Source organism: Mesoplodon densirostris, chromosome 2, assembly GCF_025265405.1.
Source record: "Mesoplodon densirostris isolate mMesDen1 chromosome 2, mMesDen1 primary haplotype, whole genome shotgun sequence".
Lineage (NCBI taxonomy): Eukaryota > Metazoa > Chordata > Mammalia > Artiodactyla > Ziphiidae > Mesoplodon > Mesoplodon densirostris.
In genome coordinates this window covers 104,922,750-104,935,507 of record NC_082662.1, presented here as the reverse complement: position 1 = coordinate 104,935,507, position 12,758 = coordinate 104,922,750, and the positions used below count along the sequence as shown (strand labels likewise).

At 45.1% G+C, this 12,758-nt stretch overlaps 1 protein-coding gene across 1 annotated transcript; it reads left to right on the top strand.

The window, feature by feature from the left end:
* The first annotated feature begins 3,323 nt into the window (after nt 1–3,323).
* Nucleotides 3,324–5,739, top strand: LOC132481878 (HIV Tat-specific factor 1-like). Its single transcript, XM_060086775.1, has one exon. It carries the CDS (start codon nt 3,454–3,456, stop codon nt 5,737–5,739), a length of 2,286 nt encoding a protein of 761 aa, XP_059942758.1. The 5' UTR covers nt 3,324–3,453.
* The last annotated feature ends 7,019 nt before the right edge of the window (nt 5,740–12,758 follow it).

Below are 12,758 nucleotides of genomic sequence, written 5' to 3'. Positions count from 1 at the left end.
TCAAGCACATCTTAAGAGGGACACTGAGCATGCCCAGAGAAGGGCATTTAATGAAATCTCTGAAAGCTATTTGACATTCAGAATATAAGGAGGTACTAGGCATGCTTCCCTGAGAAGACACAAGTCTTAGGAGTTATGTCATAGCTGTCTAGTTATTTGAAGAGCTTAGCCAAATAACTCTAAAAGGCCAAAGTACAGTCAAGGAGTAAAAGCATATAGTGTGGCAAGCCCTCACAGTGTAAAGGTTTACCACGAAGATTTTGTCCTTGAAATACCTGAGTTACTTAACGCCTTTTAGCTTTAATTTCCTCCTCTGTAAAGTGGAGCTAACAATAGTATATCTCTTCCCAGGAATATTATAAAAAGAAATTGGAAAATGCCTGTAAAGTACATAACCCAGTGCCTGACACACAGGAACCACTGAAGGTGTTAGTATTTATTTTACTTTAAAATGACTTAGGCTTAGAGCTGACTAATAGTGGAACAGATTGCTATCAAAGGCAGTGAGCACACTTCCTATCACAGATCGTTTCTAAGTGTTTACAGGGGTGGTGTGGAAAGGACTCCGTCACTGGGCTGGGGACCTGACTCGATGGGCCCCAGCGTCTCCTTTCTTCCACTTTTATTTTAAGGAACCACCTTACCTCACCCTCCATCTCAGTTCCCAGGGTTTGGGTGAGTCTGATCCCACCTTGAGACCCAGAGGTTGGTAGCAGACCCAAGCTTGGCCCTTCCCTGGGTGGGGTAATTTATTCCCCTCCCACAGGACATGCCTGTGACCCATGTCAGGCCAACAACAGCTTCAAGATGGTGCTAAAGCTACTGCCACAAAGAAGGTTTCTTTCTCCTGGGGTTGCTAACCTTAAGCCTGAATCTCTTAGTGGCGTTACTGAGAAAGAAGTTGAGAGAGAAAACTGAATTTGAGAGATGGAGTGAAACAAATTCCTAATGACATTCTTTGAACAACTAGATCCAGCTCTTCCTAAAATATTCCTGGACATTTCAGCTACCTGAGTCAACAAACTCCTCTAAGTTAGTTTGACCCAGAGATGAATAGCCAAGCCTCCATCCTACTCCCTTTAGGAGGATAGGGATCTACAGGAAGCTGGGGAAAAAAACTACAAATTCCTTTGGGCAATTCCCATCGAAACAATAGCCCACATATGAATGCAGCTATGTGAGAGACCCCAAGTGAGAACCACCCAGATGAGAGCCCAGTGAAACCCCAGAACCGTGAGTGATCATAATAAAACATTAGAGTAGTTGCAGTAGGTAACTGAAACACACATGGAACAAGGGCACCTCAAAATCTGGAGCCCAGAGTGAACTTTCAGTTTGTTTCTGGGCTACTTGGAGGCTCTAGCTGAGATAGAGTGACACTATAAATGCAGCCTTTATAACCCCTTTGTCTACCTTTTTCCTTATCAGTGGTTAGGATGACAGCCCTTCTTAAATTCCAAAGAGTTTCTTTTATTCTTCTCCCTCATCAATTCACCTCCCTCTTATTCACTCAATCTGTGTGCACACACATTCAACACTGCGCGTAGTAATAAGGGGATCCTGTTCCAATGTCAGGTCAATCCCTTTCACCTTACTTTGGGGGGGGTGGATTAAATCAGGGAAACCCTTTTGTTCCTTGGAGTAGCTGTTACTTATAATGAAGTTAGTGAGTAGGTAATATCTATAAAATTAAAGTGCATGTACTCATGGATTTAGGAATCCTGCAATAAGCATTTATTCTGTGGATACTCACAAAGGTTTGCTAAGATATCTGCACAAGGATATTAATTGAAGCACTTTTGTAATTGGGTGGGGGGAGAACACATTATCCATCCACAGGGACTGGTTGAGTAAATTATGGTACATCCAAATGATGGGATCTATGAAGTCAGACTAAAAAAAAAGAGAGAGATAAATCTATGTTGATCTGGAAAGAACATTGGTAGGTCTTATGAAGTGGAAACAACACTCTTACCACGCAGCATAACCCTGGTGGACACCATCCACGTTGTGGAGCCCCATCAGGGCTCCACAAAGCACAGCGGGGCTAGTGACCACAGAGTTGTGTAATCCTCAGGCTATTTTGGTGTGTTAATAATATTTAAGCACAAGCAGATATGTAGGTATATACAAAAATTTTTTCCCCTGGGAAAAAATCAAAATAAACTCTTAAAAGTGGCACCCTTGGGAGAGGGCTAAGTAAGGGGATGGGAGATTACACTTTTCATTTTGTACATTTTTGTATGTATAGATTATCTAATCAAGTACTTGTCTTCCTTAATGTCTGTGGATATTACTTGATGGTGGGGAAGAGGAGATTATGGGCCATGTCTGTTTTATTCTTTATCCCTCTCTGTACTTATTTTTCAAACACTGACATGTGGCTTTTTTTTTAAGCCACTAAGCTGTACCATACGCCAAGCATAATTTTTGAAGGTTATTCAAGTGATCCATTTTTCTCATGCAAAGTATATATTTCTCATGTTGCAACATTTGCTCCCATGAGATGCTTGTTTCTACTTGTGAAAGAAGCCCCGAAATCCTTGGGCAAGCACATACTTCTGTCCCCCGTGCAGTTAGCGGAAGGTGGGACTGGGGTAGCAGGTGGGTGACAGCTCCTGCAGAAAACCGCCGCCCCCTGCTCCACCTGCCTTGGTCAGTCCCTGCCAGGTGGCCCATGCCATCAGCCATCGGATTCCTCAGCGCTGCTCCCTGCATGCCAGCTCCCAGGGCTTGTTTAGCTGAAGAGGGAGTTGAGTCAGCAGATTTGCCCGATGCGAGGCCGGCCTGGTGCCAGCACAATGTCCTGCCTGGCTTCAACCGGCCAACTCCAGCAATAGCTGGCAAGACGGGGTCAGAGCCGCCTCTTGGGTTCTGGAAATGAGCTCACCTCCATTGGCTGCCCTAGGGAGACAGATGCTCGGCCAAGGGGAGCTAGTCTGGAGGAGGGGCTGCCACCTCACCAGCACCTCGGGGAGTGGGAGGGCACTGGGTAGAGTCTGAGGAACCCCGAGTCTCCCATCTGACACCATCTTCTGGGCAAGGGCAGCTCCCAACATGGCCCCTCTGCGACCTCGTGGACAGGACTTCTTGCACATTTCTCTGCAACACCCTCTGTTCTGTTTCCTCTGCCTCTTCTTGGCTGGGGTCCACAACTATCAAAAGCCAAATAACTAGGCCACTGGGGGCGTGTCTGCGGGACCCGCGACGTCGCGACGCGTCAAACAGTGGCGACTGCGTCAGCGTGAGCTGGCTTCCGTTGTCGAGCGGTTTCCAGACGCTGAGGCGGGGCCCGCAGTCATCTTAGGATCGGCCGGCGGGGAGCACAAACACCTTGTGCCCTCTACCGCCGCGTTGTGGATCGAGCGGCGGTGTCAAGACGCAGCGGGACAAGCCAGCGTCACTTCGGCCTCTTCGCTCTCCCGGACACTGCACCTGGGCTAAGTCGGCAACATGAGCAGCAACAACTTGGATGAGAACGACGAGTTTGATGAGCAGTTGCGAATGCAAGGAGTGTACAGAGGCACTGAGGACGGCGACACCGAGAAAGATCCCGGTGGAGAAAACGATTCTTTCCAGCAGCAGCCGACTGACACCCCATACGAGTGGGACCTGGACAAGAAGGCTTGGTTCCCCAAGATCACTGAAGATTTTATTGCTACATATCAGGCCAATTATGGCTTTTCTAACGATGGTGCATCTAGTTCTACTGCAAATGTCCAAGATGTCAGTGCTAGGACTGCAGAGGAACCTCCACAAAGAAAATACCCCGAACCCGGTGATACCAAAAAGAGGGGAGAAAAGAGAAAGGCTGAATCAGGATGGTTTCATGTTGAAGAAGGCAGAAACACAAATGTGTATGTTTCTGGTTTGCCTCCAGATATTACAGTGGATGAATTTATACAGCTCATGTCCAAGTTTGGCATTATTATGAAAGATCCTCAAACAGAAGAATTTAAGGTCAAGCTTTACAAAGATAATCAAGGAAATCTTAAAGGAGATGGACTTTGCTGTTATTTGAAGAGAGAATCTGTGGATCTTGCATTAAAACTTTTGGATGACGATGAAATTAGAGGCTACAAATTACATGTGGAGGTGGCAAAGTTTCAACTGAAAGGGGAATATGACGCTTCAAAGAAGAGGAGGAAGTGCAAAGACTACAAGAAAAAGCTGTCTATGCAACAAAAGCAGTTGGATTGGAGACCTGAGAGAAGAGCTGGCTCGTCCCGAATGCGCCACAAGCGAGTTGTCATCATCAGAAATATGTTTCATCCTATAGATTTTGAGCATGAGCCACTGGTGCTGAACGAGATCAGAGAAGACCTTCGGGTGGAATGTTCCAAGTTTGGACAAGTTAGGAGTCTCCTCCTCTTTGATAGACACCCTAATGGTGTGGCCTCTGTGTCCTTTAGGGATCCGGAGGAAGCTGATTATTGTATTCAGACCCTCAATGGAAGGTGGTTTGGTGGCCGTCAAATCACTGCCCAGGCGTGGGATGGGACTACAGATTATCAGGTGGAGGAGACCACGAGAGAAAGGGAGGAAAGGCTGAAAGGATGGGAGGTTTTCCTCAACACTCCCAAAGCCAACAGAGGCCTTCAGTGTTCAGATTCTGTCTGGGCTCCAGAAAGGGTGGGGCCTTCTAGAGTTAGGCATTTTTCAGAGCACCCTTGCACATCTCAGACGAATGTTCAAGAAGCCGCAACTGAAATGGCATTTGAAGAACCTATAGATGAAAAGAACTTTGAAAAAACAGAAGATGGGGGAGAAGTTGAAGAAGCTGCTTCTGAAAAAGATGCTAAAGAAGGTGGCCCTGAAAAAGAGGCTGAAGAAGGCTGTCCCCAAAAAGAATCTGAAGAGAGCTGCCTCAAAAGAGAGTTTGGGGAAGGCTGTCCCAAAAGAGTGCATGAAGAAGACTTCCCCGACAGAGAGTCTGGAGAACGCAGCCCCGAGAAAGAGCATGAAGAGGGTAGTCCTAAAAAAGAGTCGGAAGAGAATGGTGCAGAAAGAGAGCCCAAAAAGAAGATATGCAAAACAGATCCTGATGAGAACGGCCTTGAGCAGGAGCCTGAGGAGGAGGCCAGCCCCCAGAAGGCGGCTGAAGATGGCAGCTCAGAACAAGGGTCTGAAGAGTGCTCGGAAATGCAGTTTGAAGACGACTCCGAAAAAGAGTTAGAAGAAAACGGCCTTGAGAAAGGTTTTGAGGAAGAGGGCTCTGAGAACGAACTTAATGAAAACATTCTTGAAAAAGAGGTAGAAGAAAATAACTCTGAAAAATCAGAATTCGAAGATGAAAGCTCTGAGAAAATGTTTTATGAAGAAGGCTCTGAGAAGGAGTTTGACAAAGAGTCAGATGAGAATGAAGAAGAGGAAGATGTGTATGAAAAAGTATTTGACGATGAGTCAGATGAAAAAGAGGACGAAGAAGTTGCAGAAGAAAAGGGGCTGGAAGATGTGGTTGAAAAGGACAAAGAAGACGATGCAGATGAAAAGGTGTTTGAAGATTCAGATGGAACAGAAGATGAGGAAGATGAAGACACAGATGAAAAGGTGTTCGAAGATGACGATTCCAACGAGAAGTTATTTGATGACGATGCCAGTGACAAGTTGTTTGAAGATTCCGATGAGAGAGGGACTGTGGATGATTCAGGGAACGTTAAGGAGGAAGGGTCCCTGTCCACAGGCAGCAGCTTTATCCTCAGTAGTGATGAGTACGATGAAGACGATGATGATGTTTAATCCCTTAAACTTGCTTTGTAGAGTGATTCCTCCATCTCTGTTTCACCTCTGCTCCAGGGTAATTACTAGTAGTGTTACATGAACGTGTGCCTAGAGGTAGGATGCCCTTAGATCAATGCAGTGAAGTGTTTGTGATTATCTGTACTGGCCGATTTTAAGTATATGTGAACAAGTCAACTGAATTCTTCTCTTTTGTCATATTTGTTAAGTGCATGCAGAATAATATTTTTAAAGTATTCTGATTGAAGTTTGTGATATTCAAAATTTTAAAATAAGTTGTTAATATGCAGAAACAAAATTAGACCTGAGTTAAATTGCATTTTTCATTCTTGCTATTGCTTTATTCGTACTAAAGTTTGGTTTTTCTAAGGACCTGAAAAATCCCTGTAGGAGTCTCCTTGCTTCAGCTTATGATGTTACCACTGATGTCCCCATTTCCCCTCTCTAAACCAGAACATGTTACTAAAACTTATGAAGTAAAGAACACTTTGGAGTTTTTCCCTGCCCAGTCCTCGCAAGTTACTTTTATTTTTCTTTTCTACCCTCTTGCCATGAAAATTGAGTCTCAAACGTGCAAAAGTAAACTTCCCAAGGTCCACAGCTTCCATTATTGAAAATACAGAGGAAATCAGAATTCTACCGTGTACTGTTTGGGCCCCTCTAGAAGCTGGTTAAAGTTACAGGACCTTTACCCAGAAAAATCTATGCATGCACTACATAATCTTTTGTATACAGTTTGGGGTGGTTCATGGATCCCCTGGAGTTTAAGAACTTTTGTCATGCATATTTCAGATTTTTGCTTTTGATTTTGTTCTAGAATCATGGTATCTAGTATATGCTAAGTTGTGTAGTCCCAATAAAAATTTGGGTTTTCTTGATTGTGCTTTCCAAATTCAGTATTGATGAATTGACTTCTGATGTAGCATTAAGAAGTTATTCTCATAAATTAGAAGAATTAAAATAAACTGCATTGGTGCTTTCTCATTAAAAAAAAAAGCCAAATGACTAGAAGAATTCAACAATAATTGAATTATTATTCAGGATGGTAAATCTGTGAAGTGGGAGACTTCCTTGCTGCCAGCCCTGAATCACTGTCTCTTTTGAGCATCTTCTAAAGGTCGGTCAGGCTGAAAGACCTCCCCTCTCAAACCTTGTATATATACCTACTTAGGCCTTGATCACTTCTTCTCACAAGTTTACTCTGCATCCAGGCTCTTCATGAATCAACAGAAGAACTGGCTGGAATGATCACTCTTCATTCTGGGGGTCCCATAAGCTCTGTTTGGCTTCATGTTCCTACTGACTAAGAAAAATGCTACCTTATCCCAATTTTCATGGTTTGACCGTCGGAGTAGCCAGCTGGTTCCCGTGGCATTTTATTGCTTTCCATGGTTTCACTTGCCTTGAATTTGAGCTGCTCGTTTTCAGAGGCAGAGAAGTATTCTGACCTTCCTTCAGAAGAAAGCCCCAAAGACTTCAAATATTGGGCATCCACTTGATATGAAAAACAATAAAGAATAGCAAAGTTCAAGAGATGATTTTATGCCAATAGCAGCTTCTGCCCGGAGACTCTCCACTTCAGGAGAGACGAGTCCCCCTTGTCAAGAGATCACAAATGCTGGTACCACTGGGTATGTGAGGGGGAGACAATGTTATTGACTGATGTGGTCAGGTCCTAGGAGAAACACTAAGAATTTTGATCTTACATATTCCTCCCAAGAATTCTGAGTGGAAGCATTTTTGCCCTTTTCTTCATAGAGGAGGGAACTGAGGTTCAGAGACATTTGGTGACTTGCTAGGGTCACATAGCTTAAATAGAGCCCCAGTCTGTCTCCTGCAAACCCCCAACAGCCTCTTTCTGGATGAATAAGGTGACACCACAGACTAAAGAAGTAAACAACTCCTTAGTTAGTGAATTTGCAGACTGAGTGTTCAGACAGACCCAACTTGCCACCCTCACCGATACCAAATAAGTGTGACCCAGCCCTCTGGTTCACTCACAATGGAGGCTCTGTGCCACGATGGCAAAGAGATGGTGAGTCTCTACATGCAGCAAACAGCATCCCTGCCCTCAACTTAATTCTCAAGAAAGTTTATCAAATAGGATTGAAAGAAAAACCAAAGGAAGCTGCAAATCCCCTTTCCAAGGCTCCAAAATTCACAGCCTTTAAGCCAAAGGCCCAGCTCACTTGTCCTTCCCAGTGTTGGTGGATCTAACTGTTGGAAAACCACTGTCCTCTGGGGCTATGTGGGCCCTGGTCCCAGAGCCTTTCCCTTCTCGTGGCAATATGGCTGAAAGACTGCACAGGGGCTACTGTCCCCCTGAAACACCTTCCTGTGGGTAATGATAGCAGCAGATGTTGACATTTAGAAAAGCACCTTGCAGGCCTGGGTTTTGGCCCCATGGTTTCCATGACGAGGCTAGAATGCAATCTCCTGGGGCCCAGCTCTGGCCAAACCATTATCAAAGTCAATTTTCAAATAGAGTTGACTCTCAATTATTCATAGATAAATGGTTCAATCTGTACACCCTCTTACTCCTCCTCACTCTTTCTCTTCCCACCCTGTGCCAGCTGCCTTTTGGCTCTCCCCATTAAGACACCCACCAGAGCGGGAGTAGGCAGAGGACTGGCGATCAGTCCATGTTAGGGCCTGTTAGCGATCACAGTGGAGGGTTTGTTTAAGGAGCAGGTTGGGTGGAATGTGGATTTCAAGTATTCTTGCTAATCTCATTCCCCCTTATGGACAAGAGACAACTACCTTGATTTCTTTGAGCCCCTCTGCTAAGTCTTGCCAGGAGAAGAAAGAGAAGGGCTGAAATCCACACCCCCAGAGCCAGGTCCCAGGCTGTGACTAGCTGGGTTGAGAAGGCAGGCTTGCCTCATGCTGCCCCATCTTGCAGACCTAGGATACATGTATGTATTTGCTCAGAATCTTCAAAGGACTGTCTCTTGTGGTTGATGGGAGGAAAATGGGTTTTGAGATAAATGAAACGCTCAAGAGTTTTCCTTTCTTGAGTGGTTGGCGTTTTAGATTTCCAAATCAAATACATTAGGAAATAAAATATGAAAACTACTTTTAAAAATTCTAATTCACACACTGTAGCAGACATCACCTCTTTCCTAGCAAACAAGAAGACTTCCCAGGCTTCGGATGAGTTACATTCCCCCAAAACGATACCATAACTTCTCCTTATGTTATTAATAATAATAAATCCTAACTCATATTGATGCATAAGTGCCTGATGCTATGTTAATAAACGTATATGAAAATATTTAATCTTTACAACTCCATGAGGTAGAAACCACTATTATTCCTGTTCGCAGCAAGTGAGACTTAGGGAAGTTAAGTCACTTGCTCCCGACGGCTCAGCAATAAAGGGGTTGAGTGGACTGTCTCACCTCATCAACGGACCTCATGGCCCTTGATCCACCAAGTGTTCCACCTTTGCTACAGTGTGGTCCACTTTACATGTTTTAACCTCTTCTCTTGACCAGAACTACAACAACCAAAACCCCAGTTATGTAATTGGCGATCCCCAGCCCCCTTCCTGTCCTCTCCATGTGGCCTCCTGATCCCCAAATGTCTAGCCTGAGGGCTCCTCTGCTCTGCTAGACCTTCCACCCCATTTAGCAGTGAATTGTGCACATCATGTGGTTCATGTATTTGTTCTTTCAGCATTGTTAGGTCTTACATTGTTATTTAACTTTTTCTGTGTAAACGTCATCTGCCTAGCGTCAAGAGTCTCCTGGGAAGGGACAGTGTCATGCGTCATACATAACTGTAATTTGTCATGGCTCTTACTATTATACTGGGCACAGAGTAAGCCCATAACACTGGTTTTCTGATTATTTAGTTGACTGATTCAGAGGTAGAAACCTCTAGTGTATCTCTCATGGTGCTTAACATAGCACTAGGTATATAGTAGTGTGGACGAAGAATGTCACCTGCCATAACAGTAAACAAAGGATGTTGCAACTATCAAGCCATCAGCCACTGCAGCTGCTCCCAGCTGTATACCCTGAGGGGATTCAGGATGGAAAAAAATAGGATACTGGCCCTAGATAGTTAAGGTGCATATCAAAGGAATGATTTCAAGAGCCCAGACTCTTGCTTGTTCCCATACATAGAAAAGCACTAAATTCATTAACTTGGGATGTCTGGTTTTCTTTAATTAACAATAATCTTTTGATGTTTTGACTATCTGATTTTTTTTTTTTTTTGCAAAAATTCCTATATATACTGGCTCCTCCCTCACCTCTTTGGAGCAGTCCCTCAGAGGTATCTGAGATCCTGCCTCCCAGGCTTAAGTTCTCAGTATGTCTGCTGAATAAAACATAATTCTCAACTTTTAGGTTGTGCATTTTTTTTCAGTCAACAGTTTATACTCAATACAATTTTTGTTGACTGTTTTGAGTATCAGACTACCCAGAAAAAAATAAAGAGTCTAACAGTTACTGAGCCTCTACTATGTGGTTTATGTGTATTATCTAATTTAAACTTCACAATAATTATGTGAAGTAAATACTGTTCCTATTTTTCATAAAGCCCCAAATCCACAGCTGATGAAGGGTGATACGAGGGTTCACAAGCAGAGCCCAGGCAGCAGGGTGAGGAGACCCCAGGCACCTGAGGAGGTTGGCCTGGGACAATCAAGGATCCCTCTTGGGGACACCCAGGAGGTAGTCATGTGGCAGGCAAGTAGGGTCCAGGGTCAGACAGGTCAGGTCCTAGGACCGACGGAGAGTCTGGGCTGGGTGTCTCAGCTAGCAGCCCCCAGGAGTGGCCCATGGGGAGTTTCTGTCCCCAACCTTGGACCTAGCTTTGAAGCCAGGCTCCACCCATGGCTAGTGTTTGTCTTTGGGCAATTGACAGAAAGCACTCTAGCCCATTGTTTTCCACTTGTTCTGGGACCTGAGCTGGTTCCAGCTGGATAAATCTGTGTCAGACCAGAGAGAAGGCTCCCTAGGAATCTGTGGGAATGTAGGGGAGTAGGCAAGAAAAGAGACAGTAGGATTAAAAGATTTAACAAAGAAAGCATTCCTTTACATGGGACAATGCCCCGCAGGCTGGTTCTGAAGCATATGTGGAGTGGGGTTTGTATAGCTCAGGAACATGAGACTTTGTGTTTACCTAAACTTCTACAAACTATTCAAGCATGCATGTCTTGGCGGGAGACGGGGACTGCTCTAGGGTTCCCAGTTCATCCTGCCAAGCCCCTGCACGCAGACTCAGTACATGCCTGCTCCCATTTCGAGTCCTGAAATGTCCATTGCAAGTCTTAACGGGAAGGCTGATAGGTGAGACAGACGTCTACCAGCAGGAAGGAGGGCAAAGACAGTGCCTTACCAGAAGCCACACCCCAGCCCACCCCAGGGTGCATACCCTTGCACACAAACCATTTCCATTCTGCCCAGAAGAGACAGCGCTGTCTTTGCCTGAGCTGCAAGAGAGGGGCCGCCAGACTGGGCTCTGCAGGTCCTGAGACAGAAAGGAAAGGGACAGGGCACAACCAGTAAAAGAATAACACAACCATTAAGAACAGGATACCACAAAAACCAGTTAGAACCTACTAGACCCAAGATGGCAGAAGATTCAACTTCCAGTAGACCTGAGCCTCATTATGCTCTCATTGTTATACATTAGCATATGCTACATGACACACCCACAGGTGCCAGGACAGTTCCCAGGCCGACCATAAAAGGCCAAAGAGTGGGCAATGCCCCATTTCCTAGAAATCCCTTCCTTTTCTCCAAGATGGTTAGACTATTTCTCCCACTCCTTAACCTATGCAATTACCCAGCCCATAAAAAAACTAACCATCTCCACACCCTGGGGCCTCTCACCTTTTGAGATGGCCCACACCCTGTCTATGGAGTGTATATCTCCCTGAATAAATCTGCTTTCACTCTACTTTGACTCACTCTTGAATTCTTTCCTGCTTGAAGCCAAGGACCCTCGCTTGGCAGCCCATCCCAGGGACTCACCCCAGACCTCGGACATGACCATCCTCTTGCGCCCCATTTCTCCTACAACAGTCCCGTCCTGTCCCATTTCTCAGGCATCTGGCCTCGGCATCTTCCCTTGTTCACCAGTGCCTGAATATAGTAGGTGTTTGATAAATATCTGTCCAATAAGTTAGCTAACAACGTTTCAGGTATGTCTATTAACCTGCCCCTCTCTGCAGCACTGCGGCTGGCCTGGTGATTACATAAATCTGGCAGGCAAGGTGGAGAATGGGGGAGAGGGGCGGGCAGGGGGCCCACTAGACAGGTGTGATGCTGCTCAGTTTTCAGAGCAAGACAGGGATTGGCTCTCGCAGACTTCCTTCCTTACGGATGCAGAAACAAGGCCTAGGGAGGTGAGGGGACCACACATGAAGATCTAGCCTCCTCATGCCCTGTGCCTCCCCTTTAATTACTCCCTATGGCTTACCAAGTCCTACCTCCTTAGCCTGGCACCCAAGGCCCCTCCAGACCCTCCCAACTTAACTCTCCAATCTCAATTCTCCTCATGCCCCACAGCTTCCACTCCTGTCGTACATTTAGTACTTCTAGTACTTTGTGGTTCCTCTACCTCCATCACCCTTCTCTCTTTTTCCCCTCTTCATGTGAGAAACTTCTCAATTTGGATTCCACTGCCATCACCTCCTCTGAGAAGTCTTCCTGGGATACCTCTAGGAAGGCTTAGAAGCAACTTGTCTTTGAGTCCAATAGCACATGCAATGGTGCTGTGTTTGGGTTACCTGGCTTTCTCTCTCTCCTTCCTGGGAGATCTTTGAGAGAAAGGATCTTCCACCACTATTGCCTGCTAGTTACACAGCAGAAGCTCAAGGAATGTGAATGACAATAGCTACTAGTTATTCAAACCAGGCACTTTAAGAAGCTCTTTCCATATCTTAACTCATTTAATCCTTACAAAACAACCCTAGGAAGGAGATTATTGTGATGTTTACTATTTTTAAAGTATTTGTTATTATAATCATCATGACCATCCCATTTGATAGGAGAAGACAAGCC

What these genes read in the sequence shown, in the direction of transcription:
- LOC132481878 (XM_060086775.1), top strand. Translation starts at nt 3,454, where the DNA reads ATGAGCAGCAACAACTTGGATGAGAACGACGAGTTTGATGAGCAGTTG.